Source organism: Dufourea novaeangliae, unplaced genomic scaffold, assembly GCF_001272555.1.
Source record: "Dufourea novaeangliae isolate 0120121106 unplaced genomic scaffold, ASM127255v1 scaffold542, whole genome shotgun sequence".
In the NCBI taxonomy this organism is placed as follows: Eukaryota; Metazoa; Arthropoda; class Insecta; order Hymenoptera; family Halictidae; genus Dufourea; species Dufourea novaeangliae.
In genome coordinates, this window is record NW_015374416.1 from 2690 (window position 1) to 25580 (window position 22891).

The 22891-nt window shown below is 45.7% G+C and overlaps 3 protein-coding genes across 3 annotated transcripts in view; all 3 read right to left on the reverse strand.

Moving 5' to 3' along the window:
• Positions 1-6338: 6338 nt before the first annotated feature.
• On the reverse strand, positions 6339-7511 carry LOC107193037 (general transcription factor II-I repeat domain-containing protein 2-like). Its single transcript, XM_015582412.1, has 4 exons — positions 7478-7511; positions 7089-7387; positions 6704-6944; positions 6339-6586 (listed from the first exon to the last, which is right to left on the reverse strand). The coding sequence occupies exons 1-4, from the start codon at positions 7509-7511 to the stop codon at positions 6339-6341; spliced, it is 822 nt and encodes a 273-aa protein (XP_015437898.1).
• A 4983-nt stretch (positions 7512-12494) lies between these two features.
• LOC107193038 lies at positions 12495-16118 on the reverse strand. Its single transcript, XM_015582413.1, has 2 exons — positions 13892-16118; positions 12495-13783 (listed from the first exon to the last, which is right to left on the reverse strand). Exons 1-2 carry the CDS (start codon positions 16116-16118, stop codon positions 12495-12497), a joined length of 3516 nt encoding a protein of 1171 aa, XP_015437899.1.
• Positions 16119-21998: 5880 nt separating this feature from the next.
• Positions 21999-22891, reverse strand: part of LOC107193040 (uncharacterized protein K02A2.6-like) — a gene marked incomplete at its 5' end in the record, with an annotated part of 5289 nt that continues 4396 nt past the window's right edge. The window contains one exon of the mRNA XM_015582414.1: positions 21999-22822. Coding sequence (XP_015437900.1) covers positions 21999-22822 — 824 coding nt within the window. The remainder of the gene's footprint in view (positions 22823-22891) is intronic.

A 22891-nucleotide genomic window follows, 5' to 3' on the forward strand; every position in this document is an offset into this window, starting at 1 on the left:
GACTTTGAACGAAGCATTTTAGCCGCCCAAAGAAATTAATATACCGTGAATAAAGAAAGTCCATATTGAGGACGGAACACTTGTGACATTATTTACAGGACAAAAAGAAAAGACGATGTGTTGTATGTACATGCATATTATCCATGCTCACCGACATCAAATCAACAAAATGCATATGCGTGGACCAGCTTAACAAAAAAATCTGATTTTGAAAATGCTTCTCAAATTAATATCTTCCAAGCTTTCATTTTACTGTACGTAACATATTAATGTGATGGATTTTTCTTCCAATGTTTTCATATGTATGTACTGTAATACTTAGAATGAAGGTAACATCTAATTGTACGAATAATTTGTGTATACATAAGAGAATATGTATTTGTGTAATATAAAATTTAAATATTGAAGAGGAATAAATACATCTCCCATTTTTTTAAAATGCTTCTTAAATCAATATCTTCGAAGTTTTTATTTTACTGACATATTACAAAATGAAATTATGCAATAATTAAAAATAAACAATAAACCGGCGCATCGGGATTCGAACGGGTTTCGGACGGGGTTTCGGACGGGGTCTTCATCATGAATGCGTGAGAGAAATCATGCAGCTCTCCGTGTTTAGGACGTAAATTTTAGGTTGCTTGGGATTTGGGATTTTTGACCTGGCTTGGGCTACTCGGCCGTCGCGTCGTAAACGCGTGACGTAGACTTTTGCAGAGAACACCCGAAGCAGAGCGCACACGGACAGAGGTAGAAAACGCTTGTGTTGTGAGTCGCCGAGTAGGACGTAGTGGGGGCAGAGCTCACGGACAGGCTAGAATATGCTTGTGTAAAATACCCACAGGAGGCATGGAGGGTAAGCGCTCGCGCGAAAATCCCACGATTCTGGCATCAGTGTCACGAGCCAACGACTGAACGAGGGAGGCTCGAAAGATTACCTACGTTGGTATCGGTGCAGCAACACTAATGGAATGGAACAAATGGATCCAAACTGGATGGAACTTTTTTATTTTTGCTTCTTTCTTAATGAAATGTTTACTAGCATCTTGGTGAGATTCTTCTGATTAAAATGATACCAAACATAACATAATTTGGGTCAAATTTACTCATCTAGAAAGACAGAAGCCAGTGGTGGCGACACGTGGTTGCGAGAGCAACATACACGCACACTGTGGTAGTACAATATCGGTGAAGGTCGCTCGAGCTCGAGCGATCGATACTGTATTAATAAAATGTTGGTGAGGGCTTCGAACTCGAGTCACCGTAACTTTGTGTTCGTAGCTTATCGATGTGAGTCAGAAATGATCCGGCACCGGACTCTGTGTTCAGTCATTGGAGATAAATTGCAAATAAATATGATTGAAATTATATAGTGTTTGGTGCCGTTTTAATCAAAAAAGGCTCATCAATTCCGTTAGTAAAAGTTTCATTAAGAAAGAAGTAAAAGTAAAGTACAAATTGTCGCGTGAGAATAGTACCAGTGTTCTTCCTATTCCGTGGGCTCTCGGCGTAGGACAATGCTCGAGCACCGAGAGTCCTTTTTCACACATCTCGGTGATTGGGTGTAAGTCATCACGTGATACAGAAGTGTGCCGGGATTGGATTCTGCGACATCGCGTGATATTTTCACGAACGAGGAGCGTGGCGGAATCTCGCGAAACCTCGGGAAACCTCAGCTGTACGACAGCGCGCCAATGACATATTCGAATTTTAAACATATTGCAACTCGCAGTTTGACAGTTATTTAAGACTACATGGAATTAAAAGAAAGTTAAGTGTTCCATACACACAAAAACAAAATGGTATTGCTAAGTAAAGAAATAAAACTCTGATTAAAACAGCGAGGTGTTTATTGTTAGTAATGAACTTAATCGAGATCACCATCCTCATTTTGGGCAGAAGCAATGAATACTGCTAATTATATAAGAAATAGGTGTCCATCAAACTCTTTGGATGGAGATACTGCGTATAAAAGATGGACTGTGAAACTATACTGTTCAGAATACTCGTTTGGGTAAAGGAAAATTTCAAGCGCGCCCTTGCGAAGCAATAATAAAGCAGCTAAAGGATATCGTGTTTGGATTCCAGACAGGAAGAAGATTACTATTACGAGAGATGTCAAATTTTTTGATATATTTTTGGGTGTCAATAATTATGAAGAATTTATTGACGAAACTATCCTAGCAGGGTACAAACCGTATATTAACGATTGGCATAGTCCAACTGATAAACGGATGATAGGCGTGCTGAATTCTGAAACAGGGGATGGTCAGATTGATAATTATCCAAATGTCCAAGAGTCTGTTGAAAATGAAGTCAAAATAGATAATGAAGAATATGAGTTCAAGTTATACGAGGAAGAAGATGAGGCTACTAGAAGACTTCAAGCGCCAATAAGAAGAGTTGGTAGACCTAAATTGCTGAGAACGGGAAACCCAGGACGGCCACGGAAAATGTATGCAGCGCCTAAAGAATCATTAGTACAAACGGAAATGGATGATAGATTTGGTCAAATCTGACTCAAATCTTACAGAGGTATCCACGAAAAGAACTCTTAAGTTGACTAGAATCTACACATTGGAAGGATGCCATACGTTGGGCGTACAAGTCTCTCTTAAAGAATTTCACCTGGGATGTAGTTGAGTAACCAGTGGATAAATTTATTGTAAGCTGTCGATTTGTTCTATTTGGCTGTCCCATAAGTCTTCACCGGGTTCGTTGTTTTTCGAACGTTCTCGCCTTTAGGTATTATGTTATACATATGAGCACTGGCTTAACACCTCTCCAATGAAGACGGCTAAGAAGATCAACTCTGCGTTTGGATCGGGTACTATTAACGATCGGACAGCGGTACGCTCCTGATATAAGCGCTTCGATGAAGGCGATGTAAGCCGCGAAGACCAACCTCGCTCTAGCCGGCCAGCTACCTTCGACGAAGATGCTTTACGCAACGAACTCGAGCTGCACCCAGATTCTAGCACGCGAGATTTGGAGAAGGCTCTTCGGCAACCTCGTACAACCATCGATCGCCACCTTAATTCGATGGGCTACCGCAAAGTGATGTCATGATGGACGCCTCACACGTTGTTCGACCATGACCGGGCGGTTGATGCCAGCATTTGTCAACGTTTTTTTTTGCTCCGCACGCACTGGCAGGACTTTCTCAGGGAAATAATTACTGGAGATGAGAGCTAGTTACGTTTCGAAAACGACATATACCACGTCTTTTGGTCTTCTCGCGGCGAGCATTCGCCAGTCCAGTCAAAGCCCGATCCACAAAACTGTACGCTGATGCTGTCAGTCTTTTGGGTCTCGCAGGGAATAATCGTGCCTAACCAGACGATCCACGCTAATCGTTACAGGGATCAGCTCCACAAGTTAGTCGATTCTGTGCGAACCCTCGACGTTATTGCGTAAAGTTGACGCGTGAGCATCTGGAGGACCTGAGTGGTCCACTGTACCCTGTACCTCACCCACCGTACAGTCCGGACATTGCACTTTTGGACTTTCACTTGTTTCGAGTTCTTAAACGACAACTGGTGGTCAAGAACTTTCACAATTATGCCACCCTAAAAAATTATATTGGTGACTTTCCTGAATCCAAGACACGATCTTCCTGGGAGAAAGGCATTCAGAATTTGCCGAGCAGATGCATGAATGTTATTGACAATGACGGCGATTATACAGGGTGTCTCAAAAATGTGTTGACTTCCGGAAATGCGGGATTCCTGGGATAATTTGGAACAACTTTTGCCTTAGCGAAAATGTTATCCGAGGCTTTGTTAACGAGATATTAACGAAAAACCCCGACCAGTTACAGCGCGAGTTTGCAGCAGATTTCCCGCGCTAGCGGTGGCTACGCGCTGCGCGCACGCGCTACACGCTTGTACTATAAAGCTGCGAACAAGCAAGTCGGCATGTATCCCAGGAAACCGCGTATAATAGCAAATAAGAAAGACGTAACAAATCGAGCTTTTTATCATCTTTCGTTTGTCATTTAAAGTGATGAATGAATGAAACATAAATGTAGAAAAATCATGTGAAACGTAAAAAGACGAATACACAATTATTTTTTTAAACAGAATCAAAAAAAATAATTATTTGAAGATAGAGACTAAGGAATTTGTAAATTTCCTTCTCAAATAACGTATTAACGGAAAGGTAATGTAGTACTGGTCGTAGTTCGTTATTGACATAAAAATCCGTAGTTCAGTAATGTGCAACAATGATACTGATTACGAATAATTGTCTTTAAGAAGCCCGAAGAAAAATGTAGGTACGGAAACTTGCAGAATTATTGCCGGGAAAAAGTTATAGCTTGCGTTAAATTAAAAGAATAATAATCATCAATAAATTGAATAGAACTTACCTTTTCGGAAATTCACCTGCAGCTTGCAGACTTGTGTCAGTAGGTCACTCTACCGATCCTGTTCATCTACGGACAAAATGGTTTATGTTGGGTGACAGCTAGTCGCAGGTATACGGCACCACCGAAAGACGTACTGACAAGTGCGGTCGGGTCAACGCACTGACGGTGTTTACTTCACTGTACGGTCACTAACACTGTCCACTTGTCGGAATCATATTATTTACTTTAAATAGTTTTGTTATTTATCGTGTTGCTCTGTTATAGAGGAACGTGTTGTTCCTACGTTAATTTATTGTCATAGAGGAATGTGTTGTTCCTACGTTAAGAAAAATACCAAAATATTCTTGCGACGAATACATGTTTCACTGTCACTGAATGTCACGAGATACTGTCTGTGATATTGCCTAACGAACTTCTTCTACCCCCAAAACTCCGTAGTAAAACTTTAGGTGGGAATATGTTAGGACCAATGACAATTTAGGACGGTTTCCCAATTGCAGACCGCCTACATCACGCAACTCGCATTCGGTGGAAACGTATATCTGCGACCAGCTGTGCGCTGGGGTGCAGTTCCGAAAGGGTGAGTTCTATTCAATTTATTGGTGATTATTATTTTGTCAATTTAATGCATACTTTGGCTTTTTCCCGGCAATAATTCTGCAAGTTTTCATACGTAAATTTTTCTTTATTCGTTATCAGTATCATTGTTGGCTGTTACTGAACTACGGATTTTTATGTCAATAACGAACTCCGATCACTTTTCGTTCATTTTCTATTACATTACCTTTTCGTTAATGCGTTATTTGAAAAGAAAATTTTCAAATTCCTTAGCCTGTATCTTCAAGTAATAATGATTTCTGATTTTGTTTAAAAAAAAATTATGTATCCATCTTTTTACGTAACACATGGTTTTTCTACATTTATGTTTCATTCATTCATCGCTTTAAATCAGGCATGTCAAACTCATATGATATTACGGGCCACATGATGTATTTTGTATTAAGTTGGGGGCCGCATGTTTTCAATGTTCAAAAAATTAATAAAATACGATTTTTAGAATGATTGTATTATGTATTTATTAGACTCAATGTCAAGCTCAATGTATTGTATATTATACATACATAGTCGTTTTATATTTCATGTCATTTTTTAAACTAAAAAAATATTTTACATTTTATTGTATATTATATAATATACAATACATACATAGACATTTTATATTTCATGTTATTTTTTAAACTTAAACTATAAATATTTTATATTTTTTATAAAACACAAAAATAAAAGTTATAATAAGAAATAAACAAAATCACAGTTTAATATTACTTTTGAGAAGATATTTGACATCGTTTTTCACAAAGCAAGTCATCAAAATTTGGTTGAATATATTGAGCTGATGCAATTTTTAAAATTGATGATAAATGTTGATCGGTTAATCTTGACCTTTCTGAATTTTTGTTATTTTTCATTAAAGAAAATAGTTGCTCGCATAAATAAGTGCTTCCGAACATAGCCATTATACGCGTAACAAACGATAACATTTTAGGAAACCGATCTACAGATAAATATGTATAAAAATCTGGAATTCCAACTACCATACATTTTTGCTTCAGCAAAGAATCACATTGGATTTCAATTAATTCTATTTGTAAGTTTTCATCAACAATTTCAATATCGATAGATAGAGGTGAAGTAAAAAGACGAAATTGTAATTCACAGCTTTTAAAATCAGAAAATCTTCGATCGAATTCCGTTTCTAACAATTTAATTTGGTGAGCATATTCTGTAAATTTCAATTTAGGTGATTTAATCAATAGATATTGACAACTTTCCAAGTGAGATAAGTTTTGTTTTTCTAGTTGTTTTCGCCAAAGTAATAATTTTTGTTTGAAAGCGTTAATATTATCAAATAGCGTTGTAACAATATGATTTTTGCCTTGAAGCTTAAGATTAAGTTGATTAAGATGATTCAATTCTGAGCGATTGTAATATCAACTGAGAAAGCCAGGTCCTTTACCCATTGTCCATCTTTTAATTCAGCACATTCATAATTTTTTATTTCCAAGAAAATTATGATTTCGTCTACCAATTTGAAGAATCGTTTTAACACTTTATAACTCGAAAGCCATCGAACTTCCGTATAATATGGTAGATCGGAGTATTCACATTCTATATCTTCCAGAAATGAAGCAAATTGACGATGATTAAGTCCACGTGCTCGAATATAATTTACAATTTTGGTGACTATTTTTAAAACATCTCCGATATTTAAAACTTTGGAGCACAGTACTTGCTGGTGAATAATAGAATTAAAATGTTTAAAATTATTATTACCATGCTGTTTGCATGTTTCTTTTAATCTTGCAACAACTCCTTTAGTAATACCGGTCATGGTAGGTACACCATCAGTCGCAAGACAAACGAACTTTTCCAATGGTAACTTATACTTCTTCAAAACTTCCATAAGTGCATCAAAAATATCAGCTCCAGTGGTTGTATTATGTATAGGAATGATTTCCAAAAGTTCTTCACTTATTTTTAAATTAACATCGCATCCGCGAATAAAAACGGCCAGCTGAGCGATATTTCGAATATCTGTACTTTCAACAATTGCAATAGAGTAGGCTTAACATGTTGATATTGTTGAATTATGCTGATTTCTCAAATTCTCGGCTATTTCATCAATTCTGCTAGCTACAGTATTTCGACTTAAACTTACACTTTTAAATTTCTTTATTTGTGCTGGACATAATACTTCCGCCGCTTTAATTAAGCATTCACTAATAAATTCCCCTTCAGTAAATGGTTTCGATCTGCTTGCGATTAAATGTGATAATATATAACTAACTTTTACAGCAGCTGTATTGTCTTCAACACATTTAGTGAATACACTTTGTTGTTTTTGAAGAATTGATTTCAATTCCGACAATTTGTCTTCACGAAGTTTTGCAACGTATTGGTCATAGTTTGTTTTATGATTTGTGTCATAGTGCCTTTTAAGATTATATTCCTTAGCAACTGAAATAGAGTTTTTACATATCAGGCATAATATTTTATTCTTGTTTTGGAAACAAAAATATTGCAGTTCCCATTTTTCTTGAAAATTACGATGTTCCTCTTCAATTGATCTTTTCTTACTCATTGTTATTGAAGGTTGATTATATTTTTATTAAATAACTTTTTAGTTTAATATGAATAAAAACCAAAATCCACTTTAGAGTTCAAAATATCATTCGCAAACGATAGAGCAAACACTGCACTTTGTGACGACTTGGACAAACATGTGTCGTGTGTCGCATTAGATCGCTCCGCGTTCTATCATGTTTCTGATCGTCTTGTGTTTTTATCTCCGTACGGTTTCGACCGCCGCTTTTCATTTGACGCCTCCATCCGATTCCAACTTCAAGCGTCAAAGCTTGATATTTAAAAATATTTAAAAAGTCTCAGCGGGCCGCAACCTATGTATTGGCGGGCCGCATGCATCCCGCGGGCCGCGTGTTTGACATGCCTGCTTTAAATGGCAAATAGAACATGATAAAAAGTTCGATTTGTTACGTCTTTTCTATTTGCTATTATACCCAGTTTCCTGGGATGCATGCCGACTTGCTTGTTCGGAACTTCATAATACAAGTGCAGCGCTGGGACTCGGCTGTCAAACTCGCGCTTTAATTGCTCGGGGTCTTTCGTTAATATATCGTTATCAATTCCTCGGATAACATGTTCGCTAAGGGAAAAGTTGTTTCGAATCATCCCAGGAACCCCACATTTCCGGGAGTCGATACATTATTGAGACACCTTGTATAGTGGAATGCAAATTAAGTTTTGATAAATACAAAAAAAAAAATAAAACTGGTTGATAGTGGCAAGGACTTCCATGACAGCCCAATAAATTACTGGTTTGTAGCTGGGACTACTCTCTAGAGAAAGGCGTCGTTTTTTATGAGATATTTCTAGTTTTGCATTTGAGTTTGACAAGATTCTGTCGTTACGACGTCACCATGTGACGTCACCGAGGTACCATGAGGCAACTGCCGCCGCGACCGCGAGATGGCTTCGCCTGCCTCGCGGTTCTCGCTGTCACGATTGTGTCCCGTTGCATATGAATACCGTGACGCAAGACGCAATCGAGGAAGTGATGCCAGAATCGTGGGACGCTTTAGCCCCACCATCCCCCACTCCGACCTACCATCGTCTCCCACTATGGCCTTCCACTTTACGTCCTCCGTGCTGGCACACACAAGCATGTCCCAGCCCTGCCGTGTGCACTGGCCGTTCGAGAGACGGTGAGCTATATTTAGAAAAGAGTGGGGGTAAACCGTACCACGATTCTGAAATCATTGTTGCCTTAGAAATCCTGTTTGAATATCGCTGCGGCGAAAATTCACGTTCTCGACGCGATGCCCCGCAACCTAAGCGCGTGAGCAACAGTCAAGAGACCCTATTCGCATCCCAATGCGGCGGTTTTTCTTTTTATTTTTAATTATTTTATAATTTCACTTTGTAATCTCTAAGTAAAATAAAAAAGTTAAAAAATATTAATTCGGGAAGCATTTAAAAAGAAGAAAATAAATGTTTTCAACTTCAATATCTAAATTTTTTATTATATACATACATATTATGTTGTATACACATAAATTCTTTTTTACAATTAGATGTTATCCTTACAACCCTACTCATTACTACTCTGAACATTCGTACAAAAATCTATTAGATTAAAATATTACGTCGTAAGTGTATCTTCAGTCTTTTAAAATTTGTTGGCTTTACTTGCCACCTCTAAGTTAAGTTTGAATGAAAAGTTAAAAAATATTAATTCGGGAAGCATTTTTACAATTCATTTTTTTTTGTTAATGATATATTTCGCCGCTAACAAAAAACCGCTGCAGCTGGTCCACGTATATACGATGCCGAATGGTCTTTTGCTTTTCGCCATATGAAAAGAAAAAAACACAATTGAAATAGTAATTTTAATAACATAAAATAAAATATTAAGATTGTTATGAACTTATCTTTTTTTTCTGAATTATTCTGTAATTTCGCTTCCTCACGTTTGAGTAGAAGTATCGCAGCTAACGAAAGTAACGAAGTACGAGTCTTTTGCTTATGTATATATCTAAAAAGAAATAAATACATAAATATAATTATAATCATAATTGTCATAGTGTTAGATAAAATATAAATATTATTGTAAACTCATCTTTTTTCTGGATAGAAAAAAATCCATCGCTGGAAATGTAAGATATTACGCGGAAGAATTATAGGCGAAAAAAATACACGCGGCGGAAGTACGGCGAAAGAAATACAAGCACAAGCGACTATAATACAATTGTAATTATATAGTAACTTCAAAATGGACCCCCTAAGCCTGACATCTCTGACTACACTATTCAACACGTAAAATACCTTACAACTGTTAATAAACGTTCCTGATAAATCGTTATGAAGTGAATGCGAATCTGGGAACCGTTTTCTCACAGCACGTTCATTTTGAAGAAATCAAATTAAAATAAAACTTAAAAATTTCATTTTTGAAGAAATGTGGTGCTTCTACAGTAATAGTTATTGAGTCGCTTTTGACATGAAAGTAAAGCCAACAAATTTTAAAAGACTGAAGATACACTTACAAGGTAATATTTTAATCTAATAGATTTTTGTACGAATGTTCAGAGTAGTAATGAGTAGGGTTGTAAGGATAACATCTAATTGTAAAAATAATTTATGTGTATACAACATAATATGTATGTATGTACAAAGAATGGGAGAATAAACTTGTCGTTTTTACTCTTTGTAGTCGAACACGTTTTGTTTAATAAGTCACAGAAAGTACACGAATAACAATTTAAATAAACAATACTTTAACGGGAAACGATTATACAATAGAGCGGCGTTTCCTAAAATACAGCGTTGAGCGTGGGATTTCAGATTAGCGCGATGATTCGATCGAACCGGCAAAGAGCAAGCGTCTTAAAATGAGCACTGTACTGCAGGGCGGCTGATTTGCGAATAATAGGATTACCTTTGGATTAACGGTAATCCGGGTCAGTTGCTAGGCCAAAAGTCACGTAGGCACCTCGCACGTCAACAGCCGGTGAATGCGACAAGCAGCACACTTGTCGTACAAAAGACCCGTGTAAGGGAGACAAGGGCGGCGTGTTGATCATACGAGGCGACCTACAGATGGCCCAGGCAACGACAGAACGCGGCTGGAAACGCGCGAGCCGGAAATCGCCGAATTTGGTAGACGATTACCGAAGACGCGGCGTACGTGCGATCCGCGTGTGGCGAGGAACAGAAAATGAGGCTGACATCACGACGGCCTCTCGCGTAATCCTGAACATGCCGCCCGCCTCGTCAGACACTGTTGGCATCCCATTGCCACAAGGTTGACGAAATAACCAACGAGTGCGAGTGAGAACGAGGGATTAGGAAGAGAGACGTCGTGACAACGAGTGTACGCGAACGGTGAGTTCGGCGTTGTTCGGCAGTTCATTCTGAATACGACTCGTGTAGTATACGGTGGTTTGCGTAGCGTTTCTCGAAGTGCGACGTGGTCGAGTGCGTACGCGTGGTAAACGGCAAAGTGCCGTGTGGGACTCTAGTGCCACTGGAAAATTAACCAACCTAAATCTAAATTAACCTACGTCTTAAAATTATTATTTACATTTATACAAGTGCGCTAAGAGCGAATTTACGCCGTAGTCAGAGTACGGTTCGTGTCTCGCGTGGCGTCGTCGGCCATTTACGCGTGTTCCCACGATATCGAGGGCAGCAATACGATCTTGTGTAGGGGCCGGACGAATTCCGTGGTTGCAGTCTTGACCGTCACGACCCGTGCCAGCCCGTCGGAACACGGGTGCACCTTGCAGATACGTGCCAAGGGCCATTGAGTCGGTGGTTGTAGTTCCGACCTCAGGAGACAAAGGTCCCCCACGCACGGCGATGGTTGTGGTTTAAGCCACTTGTTACGCGTCTGCAAGGTGTTAAGGTAATCACGCGACCATATACGCCAAAAGCGCTGCTGCATTCGCTGCAGGCATTGCCACCGGGAGATACGGGGCGCATCGACGTCCTCTAGATTCGGCTCTGGCACGGCCAGCAGAGGGGCCCCGATGAGGAGATGCCCAGGCGTGAGAGCATCGAGGTCATCGGGATCGTCCGAGAGAGGCTGCAACGGCCGTGAGTTAAGACAAGCCTCGATACCGGCTAGAAGAGTGGCTAGTTCTTCGTACCTGAGGAGTTGCTCCCCGATAACCCGTCGCACGTGGTGTTTTACGGACTTGACCGCGGCCTCCCAGATACCCCCGAAGTGAGGTGCGGAAGGGGGGTTGAATCGCCACTCGATCCCCTCCCTCGCGACGGCGGTGACGAAATTGTGACCGGGTAATTGACACTCGCGGAGAAGATCACGCAACTCCCGATCAGCGCCCATGAAAACCGTCCCGCAATCGTTGTAGATTTCGCAGCAGCATCCTCGGCGGGCGATGAAACGTTTTAGCGCGGCGAGGAAGGTAGCGGTGGTACCGTCGGACACGGGCTCGATATGGACGGCGCGGGTGGCCATGCAGACGAATATAGCGATGTAGCCCTTACGTGACCGCTGTCCTCGACCACGAGCGGACAATATGGAAATTGGCCCCGCGTAATCTACCCCCACTTGCAGGAAGGCTCGCCCCGGACGTACTCGTGCGGAAGGGAAGTTACCCATCAGCTGGCAGGTTCAAGGTCAATTGAACGCCACCGTGAAGAGTTCGTAGGTGTGCATCGGTGATCCAGAGGGTCGTCAATGGTGACTCGTCCGGGAAGATGGAAGGGTGCTTGCGACGGAGGCTGAGTGAGGAATGGTGGAGGCGCCCACCGACCCGCAGAAGTCCCTCTTCGTCCATGAAAGGGTTGAGCCTCAGTAACCGACTTCGAGGGTCGAGCCGGCGATTACCTTGGAGCCTGCTCACCTCTCGAGGAAACGCCTGCCTCTGAGCCGCTCGGAGACGTAGGACACTGGCTGCCTCGAGTTCCGTAGCGATGAGGGGTGATGACCGGTGACCTTGGTGAGAGGGCGACCACCGCAGGCACCAAGCGATGACCCTGTGGAGTCGTCGTAAGTCGGAGAACTGCCGAATGAGGGTGCTCACCTCGTCGTCGCCACCTGGCCGCTGGAGATGCAGAGAATGACTCCCCCTTCCTCCTCCTCATGGACGTCGATCGTCTCAGGTGCCCAGGCAGTAGTGACGGCCAGCCAGTTCGGTCCTTGCCACCAGAGGTTATGGTCGGGTAACTCCGATGGTAGAATCCCACGAGACGCGCAGTCAGCGGGGTTGTCCTCGCCCTTTACATGGCGCCAGACAGCGTGAGGCAGCCTTCCTTGAATGTCAGCCACTCTGTTGGCCACAAAGGTCGGCCATCGGCTGGGGTGACCCTGGATCCACCCGAGTACGACGCGGGAGTCAGTCCAGCAGTGTAGTTCCGCGTCGATGGCCAGGGTAGTGCTGACGTGGGCCGTCAGCCGAGACAGCAGGTGAGAAGCACATAACTCCAGTCGCGGAATCGTGGTCCTCTTCAGGGGGGCGACCTTGGTTTTGGCGGCTATCAGGCTGATTCTGACGTCCCTTCTTTTGCAGGTGGTCCTCAAATACACCACGGCGGCGTAGGCTCGTTCCGAGGCGTCAGCAAACCCATGCAGCTCCACTCGGTGCTGGTCCGGTGATAATCCCAGCCAACGAGGAACCCTTATGGTGTCCAGAGCCGGCAACTCCCAGAAGAATTTATACCAGCGGCCTTCCTCTTGCGGGGGCAGCGCGGCGTCCCAGTCGGTTTTCAGGAGGCAGAGACCTTGAATAAATATCTTGGCCCAGACGGTGACGGGAGCCAACCATCCTAGCGGGTCGAAGATTTGAGCGGCCTGGCTCAATGTGGTCCTCTTGGTGCACAGGTGGTCAGCAGCCTGTTGAGTGACGTGCACCTGAAACTCATCGGAATTAGCTAACCACCGGAGACCGAGAACGCTGTGGGTTGACTCTGAGTCCCAGTGTAGAGAGACAATGGACTCTGCTTCCTGGGAGTCCTCCAACAGCTTAGGTGTGTTGGAAGCCCATTTGCGTAGGACGAAGCCGCCTGCCCTGAGGAGTGAGTTTAATTGCCCCCTTTTTCTTTTAGCTTCCTCCACCGTCGCTCTGCCGGACAGAACGTCGTCTATGTAAACCTCCGACCTGAGGACTGCCGCACCGAAGGGGAACCTGGACTCCTCGTCGCTGGCGAGCTGATGCAGGCAGCGCAAAGCAAGATACGGGGCACAAGCCAGACCGTAGGTGACGGTGGACAGGGTATATACCGTCACCTTCCCCTGGTTCTCTGCCCGCCATAATATCCTCTGATGGTCCCAGTCGTCTTCATGCACGAGGATCTGGCGGTACATTTTCTCTATGTCCGCGGTGAACGTAACGAGATGACGTCGCTATCGAAGGAACACATCCGCCAGAGGAGGGAGTAGATTCGGCCCTGTATAGAGGCAGTCATTGAGGGACTTACCGGAGCTTGTTGGACGTGAGCCGTTGAACACCACACGCAGTTTGGTGGTCGTGCTGGTGGCCTTCAGCACCCCGTGATGGGGAAGGTAGAAACGGGAACCGATAGGGGCTCTACGAGCGACCTCCATATGTCCCAGGGAGACGTAGTCCTGCATGAAGGCTCGGTAAGCCCTTTCAAAGTCCTCATCGTTCCGGAATCGGCGCTGGATGGATTCCAATGCTCGGAGCGCCGCTGGACGTGAGGTGCCTAGGTGAAGTTCCGGATGAAAGGGCAGCCGGACCATGAATCTCCGCTCTGGCATCCGGCGGTAGGTGGACTTGAAGTGCTGCTCGCAGGCCTCGTCGTCCGGGGTAGGAGGCACCACCACCTGCACTTCTTCTTGCTGCCAGAACTGCTGAAGCAAATCATCCAGCCCACGATCCATGATGCAGCAGTGGACTCCAGGGAGAGCCTTAGCGCTGGTTGTCTGCCCCGAACTCCTCGACAGTCCCCCTGTCAGGATCCATCCCATCCGCGACTCCTGGGCGACAGGCTGATCGCTGCTTCCGCGACGGACACCATCCAGCAGCAGGCGGTTGTAGACGTCGGCGCCCAGCAGCACGTCCACGAAGTCACGGGCCGCGTAGTGGGGGTTGGCGAGAGTTATTCCCTCGAGGTGTGGCCAAGCTGCTGGTCCCGGAAGCTGTGGAGGCAGGTACCTTGAAATCTCAGGTAAAATGAGAGCAGTCACCTTGAGGATGGGTCCGTCGTCGCGCACCAAAGCCAGGGGCACGGAAACCTGGCCCCGTGACACCTGCGATCGTGTCCCGCCGACTCCCATTAACGAGACTCGGGAATGCATCCTCTTCAGACCGAGGCTCTGCGCGAGGGTCTCGGAGATTAGCGAAACCTCGCTCCCTGGATCCACCAACGCCCTCGTCACGATAGAGGTGCCTATCGGAGTGAATAGCCCGACACGGGCGGTGCTGAGGACGGCAGTTGGCGTATCAGAACGGTGCTGGAGAGCGTGCAGGACGGTGGCACCTTCGTTGGGCGAGCAAGCGTCGTGAAGGCTGCTGTCGTGTTTAGTGGAGCACCGGCGACACCGATTGTCCGAGGGACACTCGTCGAGTCGGTGTTTGCCGAGGCAGTTTAAACACAGCTGCAGTCGCTTCACCGTGCTCAGTCGCGTGTCAGGAGTCATTTGTCGGTAACGTAGGCAGCTGTAAATGTAATGCAACTCCTGACAGAGGTCACATGCCTTACCTGTCCTCCTTTTAGTGGACACTTGATGCACCTTGGCGGCCTTCGCGGGTACTCGAGACTGCTGGCGGACCTCGACACCGGACTGTAAGGAAGCAGCTTCAACGGCCAGTATCCGAGCGTCCAAGAAATCCTTGAGGGTGTCCATTGATGCTGGTTGGGTGGACGTGCCGAGGGAAACTTGCCACTCCATCCGGGTTTGCTGGTCGAGACGATTGACCGTTTGTCGCACCAACCAGTCAGCACTCCGATCGACCGGGCGTCCTAAAACGGCGAGAACAGATACGGCGTCCCACGTCTTAAAGCGAAGTGCTTTGAGCTCGTCCACTGAACGCTTCCTCATGACGGGTAACGCATCCAGATCGTTGAGCTGGTGCTGAACGAGGATCCCTTTATTGTTATACAAATCCTGCAGTGCAGTCCAAGCAGCGGCGAGGTTCGTTGCCTCCAGGGGCATGTTCCGTAGCAGCATCCCAGGATAGCCAGCGGGACAACCTTTCAGATGGTGGAGGCGCTCCAGGTTCATCATAGCGGGGTTACGGACTATCAGGGTGGTGAACAGATCACGGAAAGAAGGCCACTTGGTATAGTCCCTGTCGAAGGTCGGGATCTGCATTGGCTGTACCGCAGGACGGAACTGAGTGATCGTAGCGTCAGGAGTAGCGGTCTTCGTGTCCTTGCTCCTCTCGATTGTAAATTCATCGAGGACGTTGCTCAGGTAGCCCTTTTCATCCAGGTACGCCTCCTTCGTCTCATTGTACCAGTCTTGTACGAAATAGTCATGACTTTGTCGTTGGGCGGCGGTGGCGGTTGACTCGATCTGTTCGTGGTTTTTAGCAAAGGTGAGCCACAACGTGTCGAGGTGGTCTCGACGAACGGTAACCATCCCCTTATTATAATCATTAACGCCTTTCTTCTTCAGGTTTTCCACGACGCGGCCAATCGCGTATTTCACTCGTTCCTGCTCCTTGAATATGTCCGCCATCTTCTTCACCTTGTCGGGTCACCACGAGTCACGACACGAGACACACGTTACCGTTAGATTTACCGAATAATTTGTAACGGACCGCTGGTGGTCGCGAAATTATTATCATCCGGCTCGAAGGACCAAAATGTACAAAGAATGGGAGTATAAACTTGTCGTTTTTACTCTTTGTAGTCGAACACGTTTTGTTTAATAAGTAACAGAACGTACACGAATAACAATTTAAATAAACAATACTTTAACGGGAAACGATTATACAATAGAGCGGCGTGTCCTAAAATACAGCGTTGAGCGTGGGATTTCAGATTAGCGCGATGATTCGATCGAACCGGCAAAGAACAAGCGTCTTAAAAAGAGCACTGTACTGCAGGGCGGCTGATTTGCGAATAATAGGATTACCGTTGGATTAACGGTAATCCGGGTCAGTTGCTAGGCCAAAAGTCACGTAGGCACCTCGCACGTCAACAACCGGTGAGTGCGACAAGGAGCACACTTGTCGCACAAAAGACCCGTGTAAGGGAGGCAAGGACGGCGTGTTGATCATACGAGGCGACCTACAGATGGCCCAGGCAACGACAGAACGCGGCTGGAGACGCGCGAGCCGGAAATCGCCGAATTTGGTCGACGATTACCGAAGACGCGGCGTACATGCGATCCGCGTGTCGCGAGGAACAGAAAATGAGGCTGACGTCACGACGGCCTCTCGCGTAACCCTGAACAATGTATTTAATAAAAGATTTAGATATTGAAGTGGAAAACATTTATCTTCTTCTTTTTAAATGCTTCCCGAATTAATATTTTTTGACTTTTTTATTTTACTTAGAGGTTACAAAGTGAAATTATAAAATAATTAAAAATAAAAAGTAAAACCGGCGTATTAGGATTTGAACAGGGTCTTTTGACTGCTCACGTGCTTAGGTTGCGGGGTATCGCGTCGAGAACGTGAATTTTCGCCGCGGTGATATTCGAACAGGATTTCCAAGGCAGCAATAGTGTCAGAATCGTGGTACGGTTTACCCCCACTCTTTTCTAAATATAGCTCACCGTCTCTCGAACGGCCAGCGCACACGGACCGGGCTGGGATATGCTTGTGTGTGCCAGCACGGTGGACGTAAAGTGGAAGGCCATGGTGGGAGACGATGGTAGGTCGGAGTGGGGGGGTGGTGGGGCTAAGGCGTCCCACGATTCTGGCATCACTGAATCGGGGCAGATCTCGACTCCCCGCGAACCGGTGATACCGACGGCCGGAATACCTCCAAGGTACTCGTGAGACTGGATGCTGTCCGACCGAACGAAGGAGGCCTTTATCTGCTGGCCTCTCGGCAGTGTTGGCTCGCCCCCACTGACTGGGCCATCCCGACCCCTCTTCCCCCATAAGCGATCACTAAGGGGACGGGGACACCAAGAGTCCTCCACTCGACCTACAGTATGGCCGCTGGCCGCTCTCGGCCAAGGAAACCGCCTAGATCCCTCCCCACTCCTCACCCCGTCACGGACCGTGCGCGCTCACCGCCGCATCGCTAACTAACCGTACCGACGCGTACAGACCGCCGCACCGCCGTACACTGGTACCGCCGCCGGTGGTGCACGAAGGTTGACCTCGCCAGATGTCTGGCTGACCCGACCCACAGGCTCCCGAAGGAGCAAGCGGAGCAGTAGCGTGGAGTTGGACACGTCCTCGATCATATCGGCGACGTGGTCGCGCTCGAGCGCTGCCAGAGATTGGGCTGTTATAGCGACAAGGAAGCGGAGGCACACCCCAGCCGCGGAGGACTTCGTGGGCTTGGCGCTAGCCAAGCGTATGCTCCTGGAGACTGCGCGCCAGGAACGGTGGAAGAGGGAGGCGAGAGACCTGGAGGACTGGTCGGTGCGTGCGCTACCGGTCGCCAAGTCTTGCATGGCCCTCCCGCTTGCGGAGGAAGTGGCCCTGTGATGCAGCATCTCCCCGCGACGGATTTAGGGACAGTCATTCTGTACCGCTTTGAGGTTGTTAAAAAGGTTGCGAGGACCAGCAACGATCTCAAGGGGACGAGTTTCCGCTTGCTCAGCAAGGCCGCGCTCTATGTCAAACACGTGCCCGCTGAGCAGGCCAATCGGGCGACGGGAACCGCGCGGGAAGCGGAATTAGAGCGTGAGCTCGGTGAGCTTCGGGCTCGGCTCTCCGCAGAGTCGGTCGCACCGAGGGACGAGACCCAGATAGATTTTGGCTCGTCGGACGGGGGAGAAATGCCGCTAGCGCGGCGACACAGGGCGCTGTCGAGGAAGCACCCCCAGACACAAGCGTGGGTGGAGGAATTAATCAGGGGCAGCGTGGGGAGGTACGTTGCCGCAATAGAGGAGCTGTTGATGGCCCGAATAGAACGCCTGTGTGCAGCCATGCGGACGGGCACAGGGCGACCTGCGCCGGCTCCTGCTCCGCGAGCTGCGCCGCGCGCAAGCGAGCAGTCTGGGCGATCCTCCCGTGCCTTGATGCATGTGTTATATCATGTATTCTCAGAACCTCTTTTCATTGCACATTTTTATCTTATAACCTTCAAATGCGAAGAACGAGCGAAACCCGCCAATTCAGCGGCACATGAAAACAACGGGCGTGGTCGTCCTTCCTCGAGACACTGACGGAAACGTCAGCGATTGTAAAACTCCGCCTCGATGACTCAACGACCGCGAATCACAGCCTGTTGCTACCCCGTTTTTTCCACGTTTTCTAATAAGCGATAACGATCACTCGGCTGTTCAGTTTCGGGTTCCGCGACGATATCTATCCCTCGTGCGACGCGACCTTGCGATTACGCGCGGCCTACAGAGGAGTTTTATAAGACACCGGACCCCGAAGAGCAAGGTCCGAGATGGCGACAACGTATCCCGCAGTGCCTAAACCCTGTATCACGGCTCCGAGGGCCAGCGAGTTTTCCGCCCTTTCAAGAATCCGAAATTCCGACCGAACCGATCGAAAGCAACGTGAATCTGTCATTCATCCTCATGGTCATTGGTATGTTAAGACTTATTTGTATCTTTCATTTATTGGATTGTTAGAATATATCTTTGTTACTATCATAAACGGGAGTGATTACCTATCCCTCTCGTTCCATATCCAAACTGCGTACTTCACCGATAAGTTTAGACAGGTCATGCTTTAGCACCTTAAAAGAGCCAGGACCCGAAATTATAAATAAAGTATCGACCGCAACGCGGGGCGTAACACATGATTGGACTGTGGCCATGGTAGCTTTACCTACCGCATTACTCAGGTGCTCACTAGACATGGTTGTTTCGGTAAGTACCTGTACAAGATTGGGGCGGAGGCGAGGGCTGAGTGCCGACAATGTCGTCGTGAACCGGCTGACCCGAGGGCGCGCGAGTTTAGGGGGTCACTGCCGCGGTGACCCCTCGCGTTGCTCGCGGGTCTGCCCGGGCTGAGGTGGTGGTACTGAGGGTACCACCCCTTAGTACGAAGGTGGTGGAGGGACGGTCTCACAACCGTCCCAGGGGGGAGCAGAAGCCCCTTTTCCTACTGAGGAGTGTTGTACCCCCCCCCCTCTTTTGCGCATTGGGGGTGTGGCACAGGCGGGGCCGGTTGCAGAGTTCTACTTCGGAGTTCTCGTGACCGGTCGTCACGCCCGAGAGAGTCACCGAAGGGTTTTTTGCGTGGTGAAATTCCGCACAGGTCGTCTCCGCCCCAGCGAAGACGGTATCACCTTTTCAAAATGTTCCCCCGTAAAAAAAAAAAAATAGTGATATAAGTTTCTTTTAAATGGCATCGCGTAGTTTTAAATACAGTTATCTATCCTTTTTTGCAATCCCTACAAAAAAGTATTAATCTATTTATGTAGAAACATCATTAGTTTGGAAGATATTTTAATCTTAATATTGCAAAGTGATGCTATGGTCTCTTTTTCTAAAGAAGATGCCTGGTAGGTAGGCCCGAGTTTTCGCGGTGTTGCCGCGATCGTGAGACATGTACGGCACTTGTGTTTCTCTCACTCTTGGCCAATGACGTGCGACCGTCGACGTGAGTCCTCGCCTACGGTCGTCTGTTTCCATCGCACGTATTACAAACCTTTCGAGAAGGACCTATCTACAATCTCAAGGAGTGGGAACTGCGTTCGGCACGCGTCCGTCAATCATCCATTGTCTGGAAATGGCGGGGAATGTTGACGAGACGCTGAACGTTTTCACACGTCAAGAGTTAAAATACATGAATTAGAACAAGTTTATTTCTTTTGAAAGAATGTATTGCACCCAAATATTGAGCAACCGATTAAAAGGGGATTAAATTAATACGTAGGTTATTAAACACTACACGTGGAAATCGCAGGGTAAAGAAGGAAGTCGGTTTACCGAACGTCTGAGCGAGAGGCTCTCGTGCCGAAGTGCCTGAGGATGGAAAGTGACACACAGTGGCATTGAGACCGTCACAACGTCGCACGAAATACGTATCTCGCGTTGGATCCCCACCAGACCACGCGCCGAGGCAGGCCAACCTCTCAGGCATCTTCTTTAGATAACAGACTATAGTAATTACATAAGTATATCTGCAGTTTTCCTGAAATGACAATCGCTTTGGAATACACATTGAGATTAAATGTCTCCTAAATTAATGAATTTTCGACATTAATAACACTGGTCAACATGATTTTTGTTCCAAAGAACAATTATACCGATTCTTTTACATTTTGTTGTGCTGAATACAAATCCGTAAACAGTATTTTGTCATCACTCTCAGTTTCCGAGAAATTGGATTTTAAAGAAAATGCAAATTTTCAACTTCTAATATCTTCTGTGTTCAAACATTAATAATTATTCAGTTGATTGTTACGTCAAATTATTCTATGAACTCTCCCGAATAAAATGGTATACGTTGTTATCGCATTATCAACATTCAAACATGTAAACAACGATCAAAGGGAAAAGTACACCCATAATGCACTAATTTTTACACATATTTTTCAATTTACTTCAAAACGTAAGGGTGCAGGACATAATCTGACTGTGTCAGTCGATGCAGTAAACATTTTTGTCCCGGAAAGCACTAACAGAAATGGTATGACACGTTTTGTGTTCAACACAGGAGCGAAATAGTTTAGTAAAATCTGTGATGCTGGCAGTGGTACTTAAAGGCGGCAGCCGAGCGACAGTCGAGCGAGACCCGTGCGACAGCCGTGCGACAGTCGAACGCCAGCGCTTGCCGCCTTTGAGTACTACTGCCAGCGTCACAGGTTTTACGAAACTATTTCGCTTCTGTATTGAACACAAAACGTGTCTTATCATTTCTGTTAATGCTTTCCACGAGAAAAATGTTCACTGTATCTGCTGACGCAGTCAGATTATGTGCTACACCCTTACTGTTTGAAATAAATTGAAAAATATTTGTAAAAATTCGCGCATTACGGGTGTCCTTTTCCCTTTGATCGTTGTTTTGTAGGAGGGTCGAGCGGAGGAAATGATTAGTGTATTAAACAGTTTATTGAGTCGATCTGACTTCGACGGGAGTCGGTACAAAACAAGAGTCCTCCCCGCTTCTGTCGTCTTTCTTATATACTATGGCATTCGTTCACACACACACACACACACACACACTCTCACACAGGACCTCCGCGTTCGGTGAATCGTCATCGACGGTAGATGTCGATCACACGGAAGCGGTATCCGTCTTTCATGCCTATGTCGGCGGCCCGCGTCGCAACGACGACTCGGCGGCACAACGACGATATCTGACACAATGGTTACGTCTCCACGTGTCCACGTGCCGGTTACTAACAAAGCCACCGTCGGGACAGCAAAGGCACATGCCGATGCCTACAATTCGGCCGTCCTGACTATTAAGCGTCCCGATTAATCTGTGTTTATACTATTTTAACTTTACAGAGTACACTAGTTCTCCTACCCTCTCGGGGGTAACCAGAGACGCATATTCGCCGCCGCCCAAGTCCCTTGATACGGGATTTGAGACACTTGGAAGCCGTCGACGTCCTTAACAATGTATCGGTCATTTCTCAAAACTTTCGCAACCTCATAAGGACCTTTGAATTCAGGAACCAGTTTCGCCGCAGTACTATTATGTTCAAAATTTCTTATCATCACTCTATCTCCGGCTTGATATTGCTGCGCCGGTTTTCGTTTTTTGTCATAGTTCCGTTTGTTCGCGTCAAATTGTTTTTTTATTTGCTCGCTTGCTACTTTACGCTTCACGCCTAAATTTCGGTCAGTGTCGACTTTTCCCGCTATCTCTAACGCGTCTCTTAAACTATCAATAACTTGACCACGCTGTTGTACCCCATACAGCAGCATGCTCGGAGTTTCGCCGGTCGATCTATTCACCGTATTATTACACACATATTCCACATCTTCTAATGTGTCGTACCAATGACAATTTCGCTCGTCCGCGAGTTTCGCTATTATTGGAATGATCGTTCGGTTCATTCTTTCGGCCTGCCCGTTAGCCTGCGGCGAGGCCGTAGCGACTTTGATATGCACCACGTTTTGCTCTTTCGTGAATTCCTCAAATTCGCGGGAGGTAAAACAGCTACCCCGGTCGGAAACGATGCGTATTGGCCTACTATAAGTTGCAAAATAATTTTTCAAATGTTTAATTACTTCCGAAGTGCTCGTGGTTTTGGTTGCATACAGCTTGATATACTTTGTAAATCCGTCCACTACTAATAAAATGTGTCGCTTCTTTGCGGACCCAATTTTCGTCATTGGCCCTAAATGGTCAATATGTATTGTAACAAATGGCTTATTATCTTTAAGAATTTCATTTAAAATACCCTCCT